At 46.7% G+C, this 26,063-nt stretch overlaps 1 protein-coding gene across 11 annotated transcripts in view; it reads right to left on the reverse strand.

The window, feature by feature from the left end:
* The window catches only part of LOC124034413 (myotubularin-related protein 3-like), a 30,132-nt gene extending 4,397 nt beyond the window's left edge, over positions 1–25,735 (reverse strand). For 3 of the 11 annotated variants that reach the window (XM_046347595.1, XM_046347597.1, XM_046347588.1), the window contains exons 1-20: positions 25,565–25,735; positions 15,864–15,905; positions 15,483–15,556; positions 13,822–13,911; positions 13,515–13,631; positions 12,478–12,501; positions 9,397–9,479; positions 9,111–9,277; positions 8,908–9,004; positions 7,776–7,889; positions 7,297–7,508; positions 6,926–7,063; positions 6,607–6,718; positions 5,918–6,113; positions 5,600–5,785; positions 5,144–5,314; positions 4,668–4,813; positions 1,690–3,526; positions 1,368–1,478; positions 1,120–1,208 (exon numbers count right to left, since the gene is read on the reverse strand). In XM_046347595.1, the coding sequence (XP_046203551.1) occupies positions 1,120–1,208; positions 1,368–1,478; positions 1,690–3,526; positions 4,668–4,813; positions 5,144–5,314; positions 5,600–5,785; positions 5,918–6,113; positions 6,607–6,718; positions 6,926–7,063; positions 7,297–7,508; positions 7,776–7,889; positions 8,908–9,004; positions 9,111–9,277; positions 9,397–9,479; positions 12,478–12,501; positions 13,515–13,631; positions 13,822–13,911; positions 15,483–15,485 (3,893 nt within the window). In that variant the 5' untranslated portion in view covers positions 15,486–15,556; positions 15,864–15,905; positions 25,565–25,735. Of the gene's footprint in view, positions 1–1,119; positions 1,209–1,367; positions 1,479–1,689; positions 3,527–4,667; positions 4,814–5,143; positions 5,315–5,599; positions 5,786–5,917; positions 6,114–6,606; positions 6,719–6,925; positions 7,064–7,296; positions 7,509–7,775; positions 7,890–8,907; positions 9,005–9,110; positions 9,278–9,396; positions 9,480–12,477; positions 12,502–13,514; positions 13,632–13,821; positions 13,912–15,482; positions 15,557–15,863; positions 15,906–16,027; positions 16,105–25,564 lie in introns of all 11 variants that reach the window. The other 8 variants (XM_046347599.1, XM_046347596.1, XM_046347589.1 and 5 more) reach the window with 7 other exon arrangements.
* Between the last annotated feature and the right edge of the window lie 328 nt (positions 25,736–26,063).

Raw genomic sequence — 26,063 nt, forward strand, 5'->3', positions numbered from 1 at the left:
GAGGAGAGGGTACAGAATGGACAAGAGCAACCATCAGTGTGGCCCAGACCAGACTCACAAACACTGCTCTCATCTAGTCTACACTGCTAATACAGACAACATCTCTCCCTATCACACTCACTCAGATACTGTAGAAACCCTACTTTCCCAGTTCCATGCATAACAAACACTAGACCTCTTTACATAGGCTGCTCCCATTACGGCACAGATTCAAAAACATTACTTCACTGTGATCTTGACTGGGTGATACCAGTAGCACATACTATGAAAAGGTCAGTCTTGAATGGCCTAGATTTAAACTGCGCATTCAAACAATCTCTAAATTTCACTAGATGTCTGCAATCAGCCCTAAACAGTTTTGCAAACATCGCAAATAGCCCAAATGTTAACATATTGCCAACAAGCTAATTGTTATGTAAGGCCTTTACACCTGGGCTCAAACACAAGGTGCCTTGTAAAAGCTCCAGTTGGCATAACAGGGAAGAAACTAAAATGCTCTGTTTGTAGGCTACAATGTGGCATTGTGAGCATTCTGTTGGACAGGGACCAAAATGGTGCTGGTAAACTAATTTGCTGACTATGTTTTAACCAAAAGGTACAGACAGCTTATAGATATGCAGCTTTTGGAGCACTGTGGAAATCTAAATAGCAGTGGCAACATGTTGAAGCTGTCCCACATTGGCCCAGAGTACCAGGGAAGTAGAAAGGATAACAATATGAGGAAATGAGAAAACCAAAAGAGGGAATGCAGACACTACAGCACCTGCATGGCAGATCTGTCCCATTCATAAGCACATCCACAACATCCACGAAGAAAACAAAATGTTTGTCTTCTCTCACAAAATGGTCATGATAAATGATAATGAAAAGTGTCATTCTATTACAGATGTCTGTGGGCATAAGGCTAATCACAAAGCAAAAAAAGGCCCAAACGGAACAACAGCAGGATCTCAGGGGGAAGGAATAAGAAAAATACGTAGAAAACTGATATCAACAAGCTTGAACTGAACAGTGTCTCCTGAGTTAAGTCTCATCACATCAGAAGTGATAGCAGTGTGTCTAGGTGCAGCCAAGGCCCGGTTCAAACCATAGCAAGGACAAAAGCCTGTGGTTGGTTACCTGCAGTGATGCTTCCTGGTGGCGAGCCAGAACCTACTCTCACACCCGTAGCACTGGGCTGCCAAGTGGTCCGGGTACCAGCGGGTCACCTGCAACAGGCAGCCAAATGGCAGTTCTCAGCTAGCATCTTAAGGTCAGCCAAACTTTCTGTGAACTCCCAGTCTCTACAGCCACTATAGTCCATCATTCATCTTCCACCCCTCCTCCAGGTTCCCTCTTGTAGCATCCCATTCTGCCAGGCAGCTTACCTCAGTGTCATTCTTGTCCACCTGCTCCCAGCTAGCCTCGGAAAAGAGCTCTGTACTGCAGCGGGACAGGCAGCTAGCATCCAGGTTATACTCAGAGTCTGTCATTGAGGTCTGAGTGGGAGGGAATGAGAGAACAGAAACTGAGTATCTTTGGAATTTCACATATGATTAAATATTAACAATTAAAGTGGTTCTCCCCTCAAATGTCTAGTTCCAGCACTGTCAGTCTGATCAAATCATTTTTGAAAATCCTCACTCAAATCAATTAGTCACAGCTCTTAACTGCCAAGTCATCTCTCTGCAGGACGAGGCCGGGTCTTACCATTTCGTCTCCCAGATCTCCGTTGATCCTGAGGGACGCTGCGTGGTGATGGCTCTCCAGGCGGCTCCACAGCTCCTGCACCTGCTTCTTCAGCATCTCCACCTCCATCTGGTGGCCTGCCTCGATCTGCCTCAACCGCTGCTGGATGGCGTCTGTGTGGAGCATCAGCCCATCATCGTCCAGGTGACTGCGGGCCGGCTGCTCGGGGCTGGGTGTGGCGGCAGGGCGCCCCAGTAGGGCATGGAGGCAGCGGTGCTGGGAGCAGCTGCCCCGGCGGTGGTGGGTCAGGGAGCTGCAGGAGGCCAGGGACACCTGGCGGCTCAGTGGGGCCCGCTCCCCATTCACCTTGGCCCAGTGAGGGCCACTGCAGGGCTCCCCCTCCAAGCTCTCGCCATTACACTGTCCCTCCCTGCTGGGATCAGCACTCAAAGACTGGAAGGCACTGACGGAGGGCCGCTTGTGTCCTCCATGTGAAGTCCTGGGTGCCCCCTGCTCTGGCTCTGCCTCCCCGTTCACTCTCCTGTGGCAGGGGGGTTGACTCCTACCTTCAGAGCAGGGCTGGGGGCCTGCACAGATGGGTACCTGCCCTGGGGCCTCTGGCCTGGTGCAGGCCTCTTCAGTCAGAGTCTCTGTTGAGCTCTCCATGAGGAAGGCCCTCTTGTCAGCCTGCACTAGGACCTCTGAGAGATGTCTGCTGGACTTCAGCTCTGGTGGAAGGTGATTCTCAGCAGCCACTGGTGTCCTCTCTCCAAAGCCATTGATCATAGTTCTAAGGGCAGCGTGAGCTGGGCTGGGGGTGCTGGTGCTAGGGTTGTGGTCTGGCTCCTCCTGGGCAGTACGGTTCTCCAGAACATGCTTCACCAGCACTTCTTCCTGCTTCTCTACCACCTCCTGCTCCTCTGGAACGTCCACCTCCTGCTCCTCTGGAACGTCCACCTCCTGCTCCTCTGGAACGTCCACCTCCTGCTCCTCTGGAACGTCCACCTCCTGCTCCTCTGGAACGTCCACCTCCTGCTCCTCTGGAACGTCCACCTCCTGCTCCTCTGGAACGTCCACCTCCTGCTCCTCTGGAACGTCCACCTCCTGCTCCTCTGGAACGTCCACCTCCTGCTCCTCTGGAACGTCCACCTCCTGCTCCTCTGGAACGTCCACCTCCTGCTCCTCTGGAACGTCCACCTCCTGCTCCTCTGGAACGTCTGTGGGACTGCCTGGAGAGACACTAGACTCCTCCTCAGGTTCATCTGTGCCCTTCTCTGGGTGATGCCCATTCGTGATAGTAGCCTCCGTCTGATTCTCAGCCCCATTGTTGTTACTTTGTTTATCAGCCTTATCATCACTGGTGCTGGCCTCTTTCTCCATCTCTCTTCCATTAACATTAGCATCAAATAGAGTTTGAGCCACGGCAATAGGAGGATCAGCAGCGTCAGCTTCTCTCTGAGTGTCGGCACCAACCTCCTCCTTTGTTGCTTCCTGGAGAATGTTCTCCATCTGTCCCTCTGCCACAGCCAGCTCAATGGAGAGCTCAAGCTCTTCTCCTGCTGCTAACAACCCCTTGGAGGCTCTGTCTCTCAGCTCAATCTGCCCTCCTTCAGGGATGTCTTCCGGCTCAGAGTCGGCCGTGCCTGCCTGAGGCCCTGCTGCTCCAGGCTGGCCGTTAGCACGCCCTTCCTGAGCTCCCCCTCCATCAGGCTCCATAGCGATGTTGAGCTCCAGAGAGCGCCGGTGGTCCTGCCACTTCTCATTCAGGTTTGGGTCACTGGAGCGCCGGTTGGGGGCAAGCGAGCTCCCCAGCTCACATGCGCTGGGCAAGTTATCGAAGGAACGGGTCTTCGGACGTCTGTCGACGGAGGAAAGAGATTAATTGAGTTGATTTGCACATGGAAAAAAATAGCCTTTTATCCCTAAACAATGGCTCCGTATCATTGAGGCCTCATGATTGAAGTGGAGGCTGTGTATATAATCAGGTAATCATATTATAGTGTTCAGGATTAAGACAAGCATGTCCACAAATGGAAAATATGGAGCGAAGCATAGCTCAAGTGATTGAGAAGACTATGTAAAATTTGTGTTGTAATCAAATGTATCCCCATGGTGGGTTCTGTAGCTCAGTTGGTAGAGCATGGCGCTTGTAACGCCAGGGTAGTGGGTTCGATCCCCAGGACCACCCATACGTAGAATGTATGCACACATGACTGTAAGTCGCTTTGGATAAAAGCGTCTGCTAAATGGCATATTATTATTGATCAAGGAAGAACTAAAAACAGACCGTTAATCTTGCAGAAAAAAAAAATGGAACGGATTCAGCACTGATTTTAAAACACGTCCTCAACACAGTTATCGTCAATAACAAATGGCTACAAAAATACTTGAGGTATGTTGTTGTAAACTGTCTCAACCAACTTATTTATCTTTTCAAGACACTGACAAGGTCATGATGACTAAATGAGCAGAGGATAACACTATTTGCATCTCCCAGACCGATCATTGTGTGAGTGAAAAGCAATTAGGCAGCAGAGGAGGTTACAGAGCGAGGTTACAGAGCGAGGTTACAGAGCGAGGTTACAGAGCGAGGTTACAGAGCGAGGTTACAGAGCGAGGTTACAGAGCGAGGTTACAGAGCGAGGTTACAGAGCGAGGTTACAGAGCGAGGTTACAGAGCGAGGTTACAGAGCGAGGTTACAGAGCGAGGTTACAGAGCGAGGTTACAGAGCGAGGTTACAGAGCGAGGTTACAGAGCGAGGTTACAGAGCGAGGTTACAGAGCGAGGTTACAGAGCGAGGTTACAGAGCGAGGTTACAGAGCGAGGTTACAGAGCGAGGTTACAGAGCGAGGTTACAGAGCGAGGTTACAGAGCGAGGTTACAGAGCGAGGTTACAGAGCGAGGTTACAGAGCGAGGTTACAGAGCGAGGTCCCTCTGGCTGTGGTGCCCGAAACCTGGGTCTATCTTACATCAGAGGGAGCAGAGTGGCAGGCTCACCTGCCCAGGGGAGTGTCCTCAGGGTTGGCACCTGGCACAGGATAGGGTGCACACGACTCGTCAGAGGGCGTGGTGGGGGAAGAGCTGGGAAGGTAGACTGCCGTCCACAGCATCAGGTTACGTACATGACACACTGGGTGGAGCACCTACAACAACAGACCCAACATTAGATATAGGAATATGTAGGGGGTTGAACATAAATATTAATGTATGTGATGGACAAAATATTCACACTTGAGCATGTAAGGGAAGACAGTACAATGTCAACAAAGTGGCTAAAAAATAGATAGATAAGACGACATTGTTTGTGTCATAAATTAAAGTTTAATTCTGGGACCATGAACATTTTAAGTAAAGAAAAAATAATAAATGATAGCACTCTGGGGCATCCCCTAGAAGTACCCCCCCCCCATTGTATAAAAGGCATGGAGGAATGTTCCAATATAAAGGGGTGAGCAAACAGAGAGCAGACATACAGTCTCGGAGTGGGAGGAGTAGAGCATGTTCCTCAAGGCGCGGTTGGCTGGTCGCAGCAGTGACCACACGGAGCAGGTCCTCTCCCGAACCTGACGGTCCTCCCTCTCCTTCCCACTGTTGCACAGGAAGGTGCCAAACAGACACGAGTAGGAATGCTGCACCATCTTCACCTGCACAGACAAACACAGGACCAGAAACACACAAACATGTCGGAGCATGCTCAAATCTCAGGTATGATAATGATAGGGAGTAAAAAATGCCATGCATCTCGGAGCCTAAAATATTACAAAACTCTCCAGGGTAATTACAGATCAGCTAGATAAAAACAGTAACTCAAACCAACAACATTTGACTGTAATTCATACTAATCCAAATATAAACATTTGAGTTTCATCCAATTCCTGACTAAGTGAGTTTGATTCCATCCTATTCAGGTCTATGGTCATCCTCCTTACCAGGAAGGCCTCATTGAACTCAAAGGAGCATGGGAACTGCCTTTGGAGCTGGTGAACACAGTCCAGCCACTGCAGGAAGACCGGGCAGCGCTCGTTCAGGTCCTCTGAGTTCTCCCCGTGGCCACAGCGGTCAGCAAACTTATGGCCAAAGTCCAGCCACTCAGTCTCCACCAGCACCTGGAAACCCTGTAGAGAAATAATATCAACAGCAAGAGATACATTTCAGTCAAAATGGATGTTATACTTTAAGAGTGGCACACATGCATTTATTCCAGCCATCTAAAATGTGCCTCTGTTTATGTCTAATTGTTAATCAACCTCAATGGTGCGGTAGTATGGGTCCAACAAGAGCTTGGACAGGGCAGCGATCTGGGGCGTGCGGTCCCATCCGTCAGAGCAGTGCACCAGAACAGGTCTGTGGTCGCGGTCCACAGCGTTCAACACCAGCAGGGCAGCCTTCAGCAGCAGAGATAGATGCTGCAGCCACTTGGTGCTCTCTAGAGCAGACAGCCAGCTACAGAGGGAGAGCCGGTTAAGCTGTAGTGTACACAAACTACTCCCATACTCAGTCACACCAAGCACTGACTTATAAACACAACAGCTCATCTTAGATAAAGACAAACCAAAGACCTCTAAATATGACGAGCAAGAGGCTCTTAAATATGTCTGTTTCATTGAATTTGACCATAGTTATGAAAAGGGCTTACTATTATTGAGTCTGAGTACTTTCAACAACATACTCTTGGTTCAAGGGAGACATTTTGATTCAATTACAAATGGCAGAGTGGAATGTGAAAGTTCAGATGGAAAGAGATCCTTTAGTTGTGGGCTGGGCCGGGTTCCTAAACCAGAACCAGATGTGTGGGCAAGGCTAAAACCCAACTGGGATTAGTACAGTTACTAAGCCACCATGGCAACAAACTGGAGTGGAGTAGGTGGTCTCTGCTTTTGTAATTTATCTTGGATTCGGAATGGACCTCCACTGCAATGTTAGAGGCACAACTCACTTGGCCGGGTCGGGCATCTGGGTGCAGAGGAAGCGCAGGGACTGGAAACTCTTGCGGATGGAGTGGATGTTGGCCATGCCCATGAACACCACCTCACAGTTGGGGTAGTACTCTGTATGGAGGAGGAGATGATGAGAGTCCGTTTGTGACAAATTAACATATCATTAATACCAAAACAACTACTCTAGGGCAGAAAACAGTACAGATTGCGAGCTTGTGCAGTTTTTCTGTTGACATTAAGTTGACAATAACATGCTTCCATGCAAACCCATTGACCTCAGTCTCCTGGATCCACTGGCCCAGAGATGAGCCATCTTACCTGGGCATTCACAGCCCCCTCCCTTGGCCCTGTTGGCCACAGCGGCTGCATAGGACCTGGCATCCAGGATCAGCAGCTTTTGTGGCTGGATGGCCAGCGTCTCTACCTCCGAGCTGTTCGTCAGGGACGATTCTGAAACTCGAAGAGACACAACCGGAATTAAATCTCTGCATAGGTGATGACAGTCAGTATTATCAAATAAAAACGGTAATAAATGTCTAAGAGGGACCAGCACAAGTCCTGATAGGCCCACATTGCACAACCATGTGTCTGCAGCAAAGCCACAAACAGATGGGAAGGTGCTGCTTCAGCACTCTGTGTGTACGATATGGGTGTGAGAATGTGTGCATGTTTGTGTGTTGTGGACTGACCGAAGTCAGTGTCCACGAGGTCATTGGTGCCGATGATTCCATTGGTTCCATTGATGTAGGATCCGTTTGCCAGGTGTTTGCGGGAGCTGCAGTCCACAGCACAGGCCCTGGCGATGGACTGGACCAGGTGCTCGTCGTCTGCATTCCTCCAGCCCCACCAACTGACCTCCGGCTGGCCGCAGCGGGCGATCACAGCCCCAGTGCTCTGGTGCCTGGAGGAAAGGCATGGGACAGTCAGGAGAACAGACTGCACTGTGTGGGAAAACAACATGGAGCAACTCTGATCCATTTAGCATCTGGGGTCAATAACAAGGAAAAGGATTGAGTCCAAAAAAACATACATATACAAAGCTGGAAGCCTCCCTACTCATGAAACACACCTCGGGGTGAAAGGAGTTGTCCTCGCTTTGCATTGTATTCACACTATCCCTGTTCTCTCTCACTGACTAACAACGCTACACAAAGACAGAAAGCCCCACCTGAACACAACGGCCGGGAACCTCTTCCAGGAGCGGAAGGCTGCCACGTTCTCCAGCTCCTTGTCTGTGATCCAGGCTGGCACAAGGAGCTGCTGCGGATAGCTGGAGCACAGCCTGGCAGTGCAAAGGGAGAGAGGGGGGCAGGGGTTAGAACAGGCGGAGAGGGGTTAGAACAGGCGGAGAGGGGTTAGAACAGGCGGAGAGGGGTTAGAACAGGGGGAGAGGGGGCAGGGGTTAGAACAGGCGGAGAGGGGTTAGAACAGGGGGAGAGGGGTTAGAACAGGGGAGAGGGGTTAGAACAGGGGAGAGGGGTTAGAACAGGGGAGAGGGGAGCAGGGGTTAGAACAGGGGGAGAGGGGAGCAGGGGTTAGAACAGGCGGAGAGGGGAGCAGGGGTTAGAACAGGCGGAGAGGGGTTAGAACAGGCGGAGAGGGGTTAGAACAGGCGGAGAGGGGTTAGAACAGGGGAGAGGGGTTAGAACAGGGGAGAGGGGGGGCAGGGGTTAGAACAGGAGGAGAGGGGGCAGGGGTTAGAACAGGCGGAGAGGGGTTAGAACAGGGGGAGAGGGGTTAGAACAGGGGGAGAGGGGGCAGGGGTTAGAACAGGGGAGAGGGGAGCAGGGGTTAGAACAGGGGGAGAGGGGAGCAGGGGTTAGAACAGGCGGAGAGGGGTTAGAACAGGCGGAGAGGGGTTAGAACAGGCGGAGAGGGGTTAGAACAGGGGAGAGGGGTTAGAACAGGGGGAGAGGGGGCAGGGGTTAGAACAGGAGGAGAGGGGGCAGGGGTTAGAGAGGAGGAGAGGGGGCAGGGGTTAGAGAGGAGGAGAGGGGGCAGGGTTTAGAACAGGAGGAGAGGGGGGCAGGATTAGAACAGGAGGAAAGGGGGGCACAGGCTGAGTGATGCCTTTAAAATGTCCCTATTCCTGGACACCTAATCGTTGACAAGGTCCTTATCTACACGAGGCTCCTCACCAGTGGAGGACAACAGTACAATCAGCCTCTGTATCAGACACACAGAGCAGTGTGTGCAGCAGGGTGACAGCAGACAGTTATCATGGCACTACCCTGGGAGGCCTGGTAATCAGATCAGCCCTGTAGGATGCAGGCTGTCAGGGGGCTGTTAGCTGCTCATACCTGAACTTGCTGTTGATGTCAGATATCCTCCAGGCGTTTTGAGTGTCAAAGCCCATCCTCTCCACCTCATTCTTGAACCAGGAGGTCACATGCTCTCCTAACAGAGCACACAGGGACACATGAGGAGAGATGAGATTAGCCAAAATGACGGGAAGGATCTGAGTAGAGGTTGTCTGAGGACACCGGTGTCCTGGTCTATGTACCTGGCCTGCACAGCTCCCCGTGCTGCTCCTTCTCCCCGGCATACACGTCCACACACCAGGCATGGAAGGGGAAGGAGAAGAGGTCCTCCAAGCAAGACGGAGGGCGGACCGCAGCGTTCAGCCGCTTCAGCCACTCCTGACACTGCTCTAAGGTGGAGAATTGACACCTGGGAGACAAGCAGCACAATCATACATACTAGCTTATAGGCCTAAACCAAGACATGAACATCAGCAAAAATGTTGCACGCAATATACATGTGTGTATTGTTTCAGTTGGTCCTCCTACCTGACGACTTTACAGTCCTTGCAGGTGACATGGAGCTGGAACATGTCACGACACTCCACAGTCTCTATGAGCTGCAGAGGGACCTGGTGAGAGAATAAACACAGAAACACAACAGTCACACTCTGGTGTACCACAATCTCCAAACCAGCAAGCGGACTTTCTCTCGCACAAACAAATAAGCTAGTTTCAGGCTCTAGGCCTACATGTGCTCTACAGTCACACAAGGGGACATCCTAAAGTAAGAGCAGAAGTCACAAGCACATGCAGTAAATGCTTGTGCAAAATCGCCACCAACAAAATGTCTACATTTCAAAACAAGTTAGTAGGCTAGTTAAATGTTTCACGTTAAGTGTGATAATGCCGATCATGCCAGGAGAACTAAAGGCTACACTGCTGTCACCTTGAAAATCTGAGCACATACTACTCCTTCACAGCTGCAAACTAGCTGCATTAGATGTCAAATAGCATTTCCCAGGCAAAGGTTGCCATTTTCACATCTCCTTTAGCACCACCTTCCGATTTGATGTGCTTCCATCGTGTACTGATTCAGTACGTAAAACTGCTGGATCAATGTGCAGTAAATGTTCATCTGCAGCCCTATCGCCTCATATTTACTGTATTAAACCCTCATCTGATCTAGGCAAATACCACCAAAACTACAGTATTATACTGAAGAGATCCAACATGTAGCTTCGTGGGCAACTCAACCAAATTCACATAAAAATGTAAGTTATAGATCTAGCCTGATAATTGGTCGATCCGTTCTAAGCTTTCTCGATCACACCTACAGTCGTGGCCAAAAGTTTTCCACAAACTGTGCTGAATCAGTGTCTTTAGATATTTTTGTCAGATTTTACTATGGCATACTGAAGTATAATTACAAGCATTTCACAAGTGTCATAGGCTTTTATTGACAATTACACAAAGTTGATGCAAAAACTCAATATTTGCAGTGTTGACCATTCTTAATCAAGACCTCTGCAAATCCGCCCTGGCATGCTGTCAATTAACTTCTGGGCCACATCCTGACTGATGACAGCCCATTCTTGCATAATCAATGCTTGGAGCTTGTCAGAATTTGTGGGTGTTTGTTTGTCCACCCGTCTCTTGAGGATTGACCACAAGTTCTCAATGGGATTAAGGACCCAAAACATCAATGTTTTGTTCCCCGAGCAACTTAGTTATCACTTTTGCCTTATGGCAAGGTGCTCCATGCTGGAAAAGGCATTGTTCGTCACCAAATTGTTCCTGGATGGTTAGGAGAAGTTGCTCTCGGAGGATGTGTTGGTAACATTCTTTATTCATGACTGTGTTCTTAGGAAAAATTGTGAGTGAGCCCACTCCCTTGGCTGAGATGCAACCCCTCACCTTGTCTTCTCCGGACAAGCTTTTTTCCGGATGCCCCAAATAATCGGAAAGGGGATTCATCAGAGATAATGACTTTACCCCCGTCCTCAGCAGTCCAATCCCTGTACCTTTTGCAGAATATCAGTCTGTCCCTGATGTTTTTCCTGGAGAGAATTGGCTTCTTTGCTGCCCTTCTTGACACCAGGCCATCCTCAAAAAGTCTTCACCTCACTGTGCGTGCAGATGCACTCACACCTGCCTGCTGCCATTCCCGAGCAAGCTCTGTACTGGTGGTGCCCCGATCCCGCAGCTGAATCAACTTTAGGAGACGGTCCTGGCGCTTGCTGGACTTTCTTCGGCGCCCTGAAGCCTTCTTCACAACAATTGAACTGCTCTCCTTGAAGTTCTTGGTGATCTGATAAATGATTGATTTAAGTGCAATCATACTGGCAGCAATATTCTTGCCTGTGAAGCTTTTTTTGTGCAAGGCAATGATGACGGCACATGTTTCCTTGCAGGTAACCATGAATGACAGAGGAAGAACAATGATTCTAAGCACCACGCTCCTTTTGAAGCTTCCAGTCTGTTATTCGAACTCAATCAGCATGACAGAGTGATCTCCAGCCTTGTCCTCGTCAACACTCACACCTGTGTTAACGAGAGAATCACTGACGTGATGTTAGCTGGTCCTTTTGTGGCAGAGCTGAAATGCAGTGGAAATGTTTTTGGGATATTCAGTTCATTTGCATGGCAGAGGGACTTTGCAGTTAATTGCAATTCATCTGATCACTTCATAACATTCTGGAGTATATTCAAATTGCCATCATACAAACTGAGGCAGCAGACTTTTTGAAAATTAATATTTGTGTCATTCTCAGAACTTTTGGCCACGACTGTACAGCGTCCTTGTGCAAAATGGTACGCAGCATCATCTGGATATGTATGCAAAAAAAGTTCAACATTCGCCTTCTGCTATTTCTGTCAAGCCGTCTAAGCGTACAATTTGATGCATACGTTCGATTTATCCAATGTAGTCACCACATAGAACGCACTGCAACTGCCTCTGCAACGCAACGCTGCAAGACAAACACAGCGTTCCATTGGACCAAAACACAATGACGCTGTAGGTGTGATCGAGGAGTGAGTTTAGCTTTTGTGTCTTTTTACTTTCAGTTTTGTACAACAGCTTCAAACAGCTGAAAATAATATTATTTTGGGTTATTGAAAAAATAAATGTCACAGTGGTTTAGATCATACGATAATTCTCAACACCGCTCAAACTCAACTTTGGACCTCGAAACCAGTCCCACTGCTTTTTTCCCCCCAGGGACTGATTAAGACCTGAAACACCAGGTGGGTGCAATTAATTATCAGGTAGATCAGAAAAACAGCAGCATCTGGACCTCGTAAGAGTTACATATCCTTACTTTACACTATACATTGCTTGTTTGGTCACAAACTGAAATTTGGCAAACATTATGAAATTTGAGCAACCAGGAAATGGAAGGGCAAAGTTTCACCCAAAAGCACATTTTCTGCTCTGCAGTGACTCAGAGGGGAGTGCAGCGAATGCTGGTTTTACAATTCCAACACGGTCCAATGCCATGCAGAATGGCCAGGCGGTCAGTGTTCAACAGGTTCACACACACACACAGTTGCCATGTCATTATCCATCCCAGCCCAGTCTGTGAGCAGGGCAACACACTGTGCATGCAGGGGCTGCTGGGTACTTACTGACACCTCACAACAACTGTCACTCTGTTGTTCAAAACAAAACAGGAGAGACAATAAAGACAAGGGAAACAGAGTTAAAGCTGTGTCTGTTCTGCTGCTATTGCCTGGCCACACATTCCTTACGCTCTGTTATAATTCCTGCTCTCTAATCCACATCTGACCACACAATGAATTCCTCAGATGCTTGTTAACGGCCTGCCTCACTGCGCGCTCCCGCTCTCCATTCTCTCTTTATGTGAGTGGTGAACCACAGCCATGTGATGCAAACGCTTTACCATCCAATCCACATGTGTGAAGAGAACACACACTCTTGTTTTATTAAACAGTGAGATTCAGCTCCAATATAACTAGTCTGACCGCAGAAAAGGGAGAAAAAAAAGAGAAAAAAAATACAGAAAAAAAACAGGTGAGCTAGCTGGTAAGACCTGGAACATTTTAACACAGGTGATTGAGCAGAAACGTCCCTGTATATGTAAAAACATGCCAATCCAAAAGGCGCAGAACCTGCACAACAATGATTTTGATCACTACGGTACTATACTACTACAGTGAGAGGAAGTGAAGCAGTGTCATTTGTTTGTAAATTGGAGGAATGTTCTATACTACGAACAGTGTAATAATGAGATGTCCATTTCTAAGAATAACCACACATTGGTAACAAAGACGGTCTTTATATAACACGGCAAAAGGGGGAGAGGGCGGAAGTGTTGTGCATCCCTGATGGGATCTTTGCAACCATGGCAACGGCAAGTGGAAAGAGAAAAGCAAAACAACTGAGAATGCCCTCTCCAGACTGCCTGCCTTGTTACCACAACAGTAGTGGCACACTGTCACTGGACCCAGCACACAGTCTCCATTCATAAAAAGTCACGGTGCACAGAGACTGGAGACAATAGGGTTTCACTTTACTGACCAGCTGTAGAGTTTCTTCAGACACTTAGGCACTGTCTGTGAAATTAAAGTGTGTGTTAGAGCTGGGTGATAAACTATGTGCTATCAAGTCCCAAGCCTTCACTTAGTTAGTCGGCAGTACTTACATTTACGATGGACTCTTTGAACTTGATGTGGAGGCGGTAGCTGGACATGGCGATGATTGCATCCTCCGCTCTCCCCACGTACTTTGTGAACTCCCCATGCAGCTCGGGAAAGGGCACCTGGCACCACAGGAGGGAAGTTATCAAAGGGCACAGAACCTTATCACTTGTAAAGGTGCCATATAAATACACACCTACATACATACCTCTAAATGACCATTACAAACACATGTAGAAAAATGACTTTGCGATAACTGTACAGGCATGACTTGGCATTGTGCTAACCAGCTCCGGCAATTAGTGTTCTCACCTGCAGGCTCCCCTCCTCCAGGACTGGGGGCTTCTTGGGGAAGATCTGATTGGCCTGGATACATTCCATGCTCTGCGGCCCCTCCTCCTCCTGCCAATCAGAAAATATGTTGTTGATTATGTGGAATGTCCGTTGTCTTGTAAAATAACTCAATAGTCCACTACTATCCCCATTCACTGGTTACAACCAGCATCAACTGTAGCCATTCTCCAACCACTCCCACATTTAACCATACCTCTAACAGTAACTTAATTGAATAGGCTTTCACAAACAGCCAATGATGAAGCCAAATGTAATCAGAGGAGTGTTGATACTAAAACCAACTATAAATAGGTGTGTGGTCTTAAATCATCCCTGTGCAATCTCTCAATCCTCCACACACACACACACACACACACACACACACACACACACAGGCCCAAGTCCCTTGCGAAGAGTACCTCACCCTTGGCTGACAGTCTGGCATGGTACTAAAGTTTGTCTGTGTAACCCAGTTCAGAGTCAGAAACAGATACCGGCTACAGAGCACACTACGCCAAGTACAAAATATCATAAGTAATCCTTTTACAACCAAGTGTCTTAAATAATTACAGGTCTAAATGTAATTTGGGTGGCTGGATCCAATTATGGTCCCCTTTGATTTCTATTGGTATCCATCTGTGCCACACGTGAGAAGCTCTTTGATGTTGCATACCATACTTCTCAATTTAATGAGCAGATTTCAGAAACCCACAGAGGACATTTCTTTGATGGTAATGTGAGGCATGAACACGTAAGCAGTTAAATAGTTTTTATTCAGGGACTAAATTATATAAAAAATGTTTAAACTGCCTTCTGAAACAGGGCCCTGTGCTCTTTGCTTTGTCCCGGTCCGTTTCAGCAGCACCCTGGGGCTCATGGGCGGAAAGGCTACAATAGGAGTTCAGTCTAGTGAGAACATAATGGCAATACTGGCAGGGACAAAGAGAGATTAGGGTGGTCCGTAGACATTGCAGATAAAAGACATGGCTGGGGCAGCAAGCTCAGTGGGACCATCCCACCAACTGAATGCTGTCTGGGAGCCAAGCTCAGTGTCCTGTTCGTCCGCATGGCTGGGGTAACACTCTGTAGGGGCCAGTCAGGGGGCAGGCACAGGAACGCACAAAACACACGGGCAGACACACACACATAAAAAACCATACACATCAGGTATTTACGGTCTGAAAGACACTCGCCCATCAGGCAAACCAGGAGTATTTTTTTGGATTGATATCAGGTATTGTATATCTCCTTGCCAATGGGGCAACCTCCACAAGCAGGCTCAAGTTGTGACTGCTGAGGTCACACCCCCAGCCAAGTTATAGGGCTACCCTTAATGTCAATCCCCACACACACACACTTTCAGAGCAAGGTTTATGATTGACCAAGATGTAACTCGTCACACGCAGTGGTAATACTACTCCATATCACTAAGGCTTCCAGTCAAAATCAAACAATCCCTGCTGAGGCAGCAGACTGGGTGGAACTTTGACACTGTGTCCGATGCAACCATCTAGCTACCAGTAAACACTGCAGATTTAAAAAGGCTGAAAATCAATGGAGTTTCCGATTCGGCAGACAGCACACACAGATAGCTCTTCACTGGTAGATAGAAAACGGTCATGATGAAGGATGCACTTTACCATGGCCCTTGTGAAGGAGTGTGGGTCACTGGACAAGGAACACAGGCCTTCTTCAATGGACCCCAAATCTAAGTCTGCAGAGAGTGGAACAAAGGGGAAAGATCTCATTTGATTGCGCCATAAAACTGGACTACAGTAGTCTCTTATTGCAGAGGATCCCTTGTAAACAGTTAACAGTGATCACATGGATGAGAGTAACACCCTGCAGTACCTGGATTTGGAGTGCAGGGCACACAGTCATTCTGTGTCACATGTAGAAAATGAAATACAGCCCTTACGCAGACAAAGATGTTCTTTTCAATAAGTTATCACTTCAAAATGATAAGAAACTAAACAAAATGAGTAGCGAGAACTGTGATGTGCACCGGTTTTGCTACGTACCAAAAGAGAACAAGCAACAGATGAGGTGCAATCCTGATGATCCTGATTTGCAAATTTCAGTTAGAGTGAAGACATTGAATTCGGTAGAAAAAAAAGAGAACATGAAACTAGTTATTATAAGGAATGAACAAATAGTTAATCTGCAAACATCTCAAACAGCTTACTTTTCGCAGGAACATTCGATCTACAATAGACCTTTTCATTCCCTGGTAAATATAGCTGTGCTGGTGGGTACAGTAGGCTGCAAGTGAGGTGAGAGACACCACTTAAAACACATTTATGTAATGGAAAAAACCCATTTACATCCAGTTGGGCCACAGTATACTATGATCATCAATTCTGAAAAGGGGGAGGGGGGGGTGTAACTGTAAGATAAGATACAGCTACAGTGCATTTGGAAAGAATTCAGACCACTTCCCTTTTCCCACATTTTTACGTTACAGCCTTACTCTAAAATGGATTAGACAAAACAATTTCCAAACAATACTCGAAATTGAGCTCAGGTGCATCCATGTTTCCATTAACCATCATTGAGATGTTTCTACAACTTGAAGTGCATTGGTGGTAAATTCAATGGTTTGAATATGATTTGGAAAGGCACACACTTGTCTATATGTTTTATTTTATTTCACCTTTATTTAACCAGGTAGGCTAGTTGAGAACAAGTTCTCATTTGCAACTGCGACCTGGCCAAGATAAAGCATAGCAGTGTGAACAGACAACAGAGTTACACATGGAGTAAACAATTAACAAGTCAATAACACAGTAGAAAAAAATGGGCAGTCTATATACAATGTGTGCAAAAGGGATGAGGAGGTAGGCGAATAATACAATTTTGCAGATTAACAGTGGAGTGATAAATGATCAGATGGTCATGTACAGGTAGAGATATTGGTGTGCAAAAGAGCAGAAAAGTAAATAAATAAAAAACAGTATAAAAACAGTATGGGAATGAGGTAGGTGAAAATGGGTGGGCTATTTACCAATAGACTATGTACAGCTGCAGCGATCGGTTAGCTGCTCGGATAGCTGATGTTTGAAGTTGGTGAGGGAGATAAAAGTCTCCAACTTCAGCGATTTTTGCAGTTCGTTCCAGTCACAGGCAGCAGAGTACTGGAACGAAAGGCGGCCAAATGAGGTGTTGGCTTTAGGGATGATCAGTGAGATACACCTGCTGGAGCGCGCACTATGGATGGGTGTTGCCATCGTGACCAGTGAACTGAGATAAGGCGGAGCTTTACCTAGCATGGACTTGTAGATGACCTGGAGCCAGTGGGTCTGGCGACGAATATGTAGTGAGGGCCAGCCGACTAGAGCATACAAGTCGCAGTGGTGGGTGGTATAAGGTGCTTTAGTGACAAAACGGATGGCACTGTGATAAACTGCATCCAGTTTGCTGAGTAGAGTGTTGGAAGCAATTTTGTTTATGACATCGCCGAAGTCGAGGATCGGTAGGATAGTCAGTTTTACTAGGGTAAGTTTGGCAGCGTGAGTGAAGGAGGCTTTGTTGCGGAATAGAAAGCAGACTCTTGATTTGATTTTCGATTGGAGATGTTTGATGTGAGTCTGGAAGGAGAGTTTGCAGTCTAGCCAGACACCTAGGTACTTATAGATGTCCACATATTCAAGGTCGGAACCATCCAGGGTGGTGATGCTAGTCGGGCATGCGGGTGCAGGCATCGATCGGTTGAAAAGCATGCATTTGGTTTTACTCGCGTTTAAGAGCAGTTGGAGGCCACGGAAGGAGTGCTGTATGGCATTGAAGCTCGTTTGGAGGTTAGATAGCACAGTGTCCAATGACGGGCCGAAAGTATATAGAATGGTGTCGTCTGCGTAGAGGTGGATCAGGGAATCACCCGCAGCAAGAGCAACATCATTGATATATACAGAGAAAAGAGTCGGCCCGAGAATTGAACCCTGTGGCACCCCCATAGAGACTGCCAGAGGACCGGACAGCATGCCCTCCGATTTGACACACTGAACTCTATCTGCAAAGTAATTGGTGAACCAGGCAAGGCAGTCATCCGAAAAACCGAGGCTATTGAGTCTGCCGATAAGAATATGGTGATTGACAGAGTCGAAAGCCTTGGCGAGGTCGATGAAGACGGCTGCACTGTACTGTCTTTTATCGATGGCGGTTATGATATCGTTTAGTACCTTGAGTGTGGCTGAGGTGCACCCGTGACCGGCTCGGAAACCGGATTGCACAGCGGAGAAGGTACGGTGGGATTCGAGATGGTCAGTGACCGGTTTGTTGACTTGGCTTTCGAAGACCTTAGATAGGCAGGGCAGGATGGATATAGGTCTATAACAGTTTGGGTCCAGGGTGTCTCCCCCTTTGAAGAGGGGGATGACTGCGGCAGCTTTCCAATCCTTGGGGATCTCAGACGATATGAAAGAGAGGTTGAACAGGCTGGTAATAGTGGTTGCGACAATGGCGGCAGATAGTTTCAGAAATAGAGGGTCCAGATTGTCAAGCCCAGCTGATTTGTACGGGTCCAGGTTTTGCAGCTATTTCAGAACATCTGCTATCTGGATTTGGGTAAAGGAGAACCTGGAGAGGCTTGGGCGAGGGGGGGGGCGGAGCTTTTGGCCGAGGTTGGAGTAGCCAGGCGGAAGGCATGCCCAGCCGTTGAGAAGTGCTTATTGAAGTTTTCGATAATCATGGATTTATTGGTGGAGACCGTGTTACCTAGCCTCAGTGCAGTGGGCAGCTGGGAGGAGGTGCTCTTGTTCTCCATGGACTTCACAGTGTCCCAGAACTTTTTGGAGTTGGAGTTACAGGATGCAAACTTCTGCCTGAAGAATCTGACTGACTGCGTGTATTGGTTCCTGACTTCCCTGAACAGTTGCATATCACGGGGGCTATTCGATGCTATTGCAGTCCGCCACAGGATGTTTTTGTGCTGGTCGAGGGCAGTCAGGTCTGGAGTGAACCAAGGGCTGTTTCTGTTCTTGGTTCTGCATTTTTTGAATGGAGCATGCTTATCTAAAATGGTGAGGAAGTTACTTTTAAAGAATGACCAGGCATCCTCAACTGACGGGATGAGGTCAATGTCCTTCCAGGATACCCGGGCCAGGTCGATTAGAAAGGCCTGCTCACAGAAGTGTTTTAGGGAGCGTTTGACAGTGATGAGGGGTGGTCGTTTGACTGCGGCTCCATGGCGGATACAGGCAATGAGGCAGTGATCGCTGAGATCCTGGTTGAAGACAGCGGAGGTATATTTGGAGGGCCAGTTGGTCAAGATGACGTCTATGAGGGTGCCCTTGTTTACAGAGTTAGGGTTGTACCTGGTGGGTTCCTTGATTATTTGAGTGAGATTGAGGGCATCTAGCTTAGATTGTAGGACTGCCGGGGTGTTAAGCATATCCCAGTTTAGGTCACCTAACAGAACAAACTCTGAAGCTAGATGGGGGCGATCAATTCACAAATGGTGCCCAGGGCACAGCTGGGAGCTGATATATAAAATGTATAAAAGGTTCCACAGTTGACAGTGCACGTCAGAGCAAAAACCAAGCAATGAGGCCAAAGGAATTGTCCGTAGAGCTCAGAGAAAGGATTGTGTCAAGGCACAGATCTGGGGAAGGGTACCAGATCTGGGTAGCAGAAGGTTTGAAGGGAAGGGTAGCATTGAAGGTGCCCAAGAACACAGTGGCTCCATCATTCTTAAATGGAAGAAGTTTGGAACCACCAAGACTTCCGAGAGCTGGCCACCCGGGCAAACTGAGCAGTCGGGGGAGAGGGCCTTGGTCAGTGGGGGTGACCAAGAACCAGATGGTCACTCTGACAGAGCTCAAGAGTTCATCTTTGGAGATTGGAGAACCTTCCAGAAGGACAACCATTGCTGCAGCACTTCAAATCAGGCAGAAGCCACACCTCAGTAAAAAGGCACATGGATAGCCCGCTTGGAGTTTGCCAAAAGGCACTTACAGGACTCTCAAACCATGAGAAACAAGATTCGGTGGTCTGATGAAAACAATATTGAACTTCTTGGCCTGAATGCCAAGCGTCACATGTGGAGGGAACCTGGCACCATCCCTACGGTGAAGCATGGTGGTGGCAGCATCATGCTGTGGGGATGTTTTTCAGCAGCAGGGACTGTGAGACTAGTCAGGTTTGAGAGAAAGATGAATGGAAAATTGTACAGCGAGATCCTTGGTGAAAACCTGCTCCAGAGCACTCAGGACCTCAGACTGGGGCGAAGGTTCACCTTCCAACAGGACAACGACCCAACGACCCCAAGTACACATCAAAGACAATGCAGGAGTAGCTTCGGGACAAGTCTCAATGTCCTTGAGTGGCCCAGCCAGAGCCCGGACTTGAACCCGATCGAACATCTCTGAAGAGACTTAAAATAGCTGTGCAGCGATGCTCCCCATCCAATCTGACAGAGTTTGAGAGGATCTGCAGAGAAGAATGGGAGAAACTCCAAATACAGATGTGCCAAGTTTGTATTATACCCACGAAGACTTGAGTGTAATCACTGTTAAATGTCCTTCAACAAAGTACTGAATAAGAGTTCAAGCTTAGTTTCATCAGACCAGAGAATATTGTTTCTCATAGTCTGAGAGTCCTTTAGGTGCCTTTTGGCAAACTCCAAGCAGGCGGTCATGTGACATTTACTGAGTAGTGGCTTCCATCTGGCCACTCTCCCATAAAAGGCTGGTTGGTGGAGTGCTGCAGAGATGGTTGAACTTCTGGAAGGTTCTCCCACCTCCACAGAGGAACTCTTGAGCTCTGTCAGAATGACCCTCAGGTTCTTGGTCTTGCCATAGATCTACGAGCAGATTTAAGTCTAAACTAACTCGGCCACTCAAGAACATTCACAGTGTTCTTGGTAAGCAACTCCACTGTAGGTTTGGACTTGTGTTTTAGATTATTGTCCTGTTGAAAGGTGAATTAATCTCCCAGTGTCTGGTGGAAAGCAGACTGAACCAGTTTTTCCTGTAGGATTGCCTGTGCTTAGCAACATTGTTTGTTTTTCTATCCTGAAAAAACAACAAAACAAACACACAAAAAAAACTCTCCAGCCCTTAACAATTACAAGCATACCCCTATGATGCAGCCACCACTACGCTTGAAGATTTGGATTTGCCACAAATATCACACTTTGTATTCAGGACAAAAAGTTAGTTGTTTTGCCACATTTCTTTCAGCACTACTTTAGTGCATTGTTGCAAACAGAATGTATGTTTTGGAATATTTGTATTTTGTACAGGCTTCCTTCTTTTCACTCTGTCAATAAGGTTAGTATTGTGGAGTAACGACAATGTTGTTTCAAGTTTCTCTTATCACAGCCATTAAACTAACTGTTTTAAAGTCACCATTGGCCTCATGGTGAAATACCTGAGCAGTTTCCTTCCTCTCCGGCAACTGAGTTAGGAAAGACGCCTTTATCTTTGCAGTGCCTGGGTGTATTGATACACCACCCAAAGTGTGTGTGTGTGGGGTACAGAGATGTGGTAGTCATACAAAATTCATGTTAAAACACTATTATTGCACACAAGTGTGTCCATGCAACTTGTGACTTGTTAAGAAAATGTTTACTCCTGAACTTTATGCTTGCCATAACAAAGGGGTTGAATACTTTTTGAGTCAAGACATTTTAAGTTTTCATTTCTAATTAATGTGTAAATATTTTTTTAAACATAACTCGCTCTTGACATTATGGGGTATTGTGTGTAGGCCAGTAACCAAAAATCTCAATTTAATTAATTTTAGATTCAGGCTATAACACAACAAAATGTGGAAAAAGTCAAGGAGTGTGAATACTTTCTGAAGGCACTGTACATTTTGGGCGTTCAGACAAAGGAAAGGGGATACCTAGTCACGTCTTCAGCACCCGGGAACAGTGGGTTAACTACCTTGCTCAGGGGCAGAACGACAGATTTTTACCTTGTTAGCACGCGGATTCAATCCAGCAACATTTCAGTTACTGTCCCAACGCTCTAAACACTAAGGCTATAGTTAGAAAGATTAAGTTCTCATCTATTTCAGTCAAATAATGTCTAAGCATTACGGTATCCATATGACCGATTCTGTTGGACCAAAACTCAAATAGAGAGTTTAAATGGCTTGTTGTCAGAAAGGAAGAAGTCATCTTTCGTCTTTTCTGTGAGTGGGAGGGGCTTGGTGTCTGTGTGCGAGTGGGAAGTTGCACAGTGCACACAGCAGAGGGAGTCGAAACCAAAGACACAGAACACTCGTACATTATATATATTTTTTTAAACAAACTTTGATTTCTGCGAAACAGGCATTTGGAACTTTGCTCTAAAACATGAATTCAAATTAATTCTATGTCGCCCAGCCCTACAAACCGAGCCATTTTGCCTTTACATTGTACCTTCATTGTCTCACCTCAACCTACCTGCATTAACAGTCCCACAAATGCTTGTAAAATGTAAGACCCTGCGGACTGAAAGAGCCCGATTCCTTTCTGAACCGTAGAACCTGAACCTACTAGATTGTGAAGACCTAGGCACAGCCTAAAAGGGACGTCATTCTGTCACCTGACTGAGCAGAGAGCTAAGTTAGCAGTGCATGCTCCAGAGGTACCCTCCTCCTCACTGGCACTGACTGATAAAACATATCTGTCACACACACACTGGTGTGCGTGTGGACATACCAACAAAGCACTTTTTTTTTACGTCAGCAGGCTCGTGACCCATGGCCTCAGCTCAGTCTGGCTCTGTGTGCAGAGTCACACAGGGCAGGCTTAGCACCTCAGTCCTGTCATGTGACTACCATGCATCTGATCTGAACCTGCAACACTCAAGCAAAGGCTTAAAATCATCATCTCTCAAAGTGAATACTTCCCATCTCAGTGACGTAAGGAGGATATGAGGAAAGAGTGAGGATCTGAGTGACGTTCTGGGGAAGAGTAAAGGTTGAGTAGTTGCATGTGCTGGTCTTGAGAACCCAAGAAGCCTGATAACTTCCCTATTATGAGTTCTCAGATGAACGTATTGACCACAGCTCCATGTTAACTACAATCCTATGGCTCTGTTTTAACATTTAGAAACGTTAATAATCCTCACCATTTCCCTCACAAGGCAAAAAGGGACATTCACTGACTCCAATGTAGTGCAAGGGAATTGGAGTCATGATAAGGGCAAGAGCTAGTCTAGCTGTAATGTTCTGACAGATAAGCCTGATATTATCAAAACATGTGACATTCAAAGCCAATCTATCCAGCAGTGAATAAAAACATGTTTCTCAAACTATTTATTGTTAACTGTGTGAATCACCAACACTGATCAAGGACCAGTAGAGAAGAACTAGCCTATCAGATAATTTTACTAACACATTAGTAATCACGCATCAAAGCAGAAACTTTTGAATTCCAGATAGCCAACTAACATTACTGGTGAACGGTAGTAGTTTGCCTTGACTGTTATCTTTACAGAGATGAGGCTAGCAAGGCAAGCAATTAGAATATAGTGCTGAGCGATGAAACAACATTTATGTTATTTTGGGGTTATTAAAACAAAGGTAGGTTTAATTATATGAATTCCATTTTGTTTCATTTCAGTCTTCGGGATCCCAAGGGGTGCACGTTTTGGTTTTTGCACTAACTACACAGCTAATTCAAATAATAAATTTGATCATTTGATTTGTTAGTTAGGATAAAAAATAAAAAAACATGCAGCCCTTGGGGTCACGAGCACCGAGTTTGGGAAACACTGGTGACAAAGTGTAGTTTGTCAACTGGAGGTGCACACAGCAAATGGATCTGTACAAAGAAAAATATATTAAGTGCATATTTTTTATTTGAACTGTTATTTCTCTGATATGAAAGGGGCATATTGGCATACGTTTCAAAAAACATTTTGCGATGATTAGTGTCAGAATTGTTGTTTACACTCAGCCAGCCTTGGCTGAAGCAAACAGCTGAAAACCCTAGAAGGGCTTTCAAGAGCTAACTAGCTAGGTACACTATAAATACACAAAAGTATGTGGACAGTCCTTCAAAAAATGTGTTGATTCAACTATTTTTAGCCACACCCGTTGCTGACAGGTGTATACAAATTGAGCACACCGCCATGCAGTCTCCATAGACAAACATTGGCAGTAGAATGGCCTTACTGGAGAGCTCCGTAACTTTCAACATCATAGGATGCCACCTTCCCAACAAGTCAATTTGTCAAATTTCTGCCCTGGTCAATTGTAAGTGCTCGTATTGTGACGTGGAAACAACGGCTCAGCCACACAAGCTCACAGAACGGGACCGGCGAGTACTGAAGTGCATTGTACAGACTTTTTATGTGCTCAGTTGCAACACTCACTACAGAGTTCCAAACTGCATCAACAGCACAATAACTGTTCGTCGGGAGCTTCATGAAATGGGTTTCTATGGCCGAGCAACCGCACACAAGCCTAAGATCACCATGTGCTGGAGTGGTGTATAGTTGGCCGGCATTGGACACTGGAGCAGTGGAAACGCGTTCTCTGGAGTGATGAATCACGCTTCCCCATCTGGCAGTCCAACGGACGAATGTGGGTTTGGCGGATGCCAGGAGAACGCTACCTGCCCGAATGCATAGTGCCTACTACAGTTTGGTGGAGGAGGAATAATGGTCTGGGGCTGTTTTTCATGGTTCAGGTTAGGCCCCTTAGTTCCAGTGAAGGGAAATCTTAATGCTACAGCATACAACGTCATTCTAGATGATTTTGTGCTTCCAACTTTGGGGAAAGCCCTTTCCTGTTTCAGTATGACAATGCCCCCATGCACAAAGTGAGGTCCATACAGAAATGGTTTGTTGAGATCGGTGTGGAAGAACTTGACTGGCCTCCACAGAGCCCTGCCCTCAACACCTTTGGGATTAATTGTTACACCGACTGCGAGCCGGGGCTAATCACCCAACATCAGGCAACCTCAATGGAAGCAAGTGCCCACAGCAATGTTCCAGCGCCTAGTGGAAAGCCTTCCCAGAAGAGTGGAGGATGTCATAGCAGCAAAGGGGTGAACCAACTCCATATTAATGCTCATGATTTTGGAATGAGATGTTCAACGAGCAGGTGTGCACATACTTTTGGTCATGTAATGCATGTTAAAGGCCGATTCGCGACGTGCAATAGAAAAATAGCAATTTCAACAAGTATTACTGGGTAACTAGCTAACTCAAGGTTAATATTAGTTAGCGAGACTAATCATAAACGTTTTATTAGCCAACTACGTTAACGTTAGTTAGCAGGCTGGCTAATTATCCAAATATCCATTCTCTGTTTCTCATGTTAACTGTCAACAATTGATACAGACAATTTTGTACCCGATTGGAGTTTACCAAGTTAGTTAGCTGGCTAAATTGGGTAGTTGTAGTTTCCTCGTTGAGCCATCTTATAACGTAGCACACGTTAACGTTACGCCAGTTTGCTAACTAGTAGCGGCGAGCTAGCCTAGTCCAGTCAATCGAAACAATATACATCACATGGCTAGTTCGCGGCTAACGTCAGTTAGTTAAGCTGTGGGAATGCTATTTTCTCGTTATGACTGACAGGTCAAAATAAATATATTGCTGTTTGGGTACGACGTAGTTATGCTTCTTCCAGTCCTAAAGTTACAGTTAGCTAGTAATCGTAGTCAGAGCTGGCCATTGCTTGCGCTTTCTGGAACTGTTTTTGTTGTTGTTATGAGGGCGGACCCCAAAACTGAGGCCTCTGTCAAAACACACCGAAGCAGGAAAACAACCGGCGGACTCACCAGAGATAAAGCAATGACAATAGAAACGTTAATGATCCAGTTGAAGATCCGTGCACTGGGTTTGCAATAAATTACACGTTAGGAAATACATTTGTCATATCCGAGGCCAGTTTCAATACGTCCCGTATAAGAGTCGAGTCGCCATCGCTGCGAATCGCCAACCCAATATTATACGTGACGTGGTACGCAACGTAACCACGTTTATTTGGATGTGGGGGATGGGTACGCAAACGAATCACATGAGCATGTAAACAAATAAATAAATGCAAGCTTTACGCTATCCGGTGTCGTTGGGACGTCCATACCATAAGCCCTGACACCTATCATAACCTTAACCGTTTTAAATGTTAACTTCAATTGGGTAGCGTCAGTTGGGACGTCCCAAGGATTCGGTTGAGACTTTTCCAAGAAAAGTACACCGTTTTTAAACCTATTTCTACCATCTTTGTTAACATCTGTCTTAACGTTACATACATTTTTAGTAGGCCTAAACTTATAC

This window comes from Oncorhynchus gorbuscha, linkage group LG04 (assembly GCF_021184085.1).
Source record: "Oncorhynchus gorbuscha isolate QuinsamMale2020 ecotype Even-year linkage group LG04, OgorEven_v1.0, whole genome shotgun sequence".
NCBI classification, from domain to species: domain Eukaryota; kingdom Metazoa; phylum Chordata; class Actinopteri; order Salmoniformes; family Salmonidae; genus Oncorhynchus; species Oncorhynchus gorbuscha.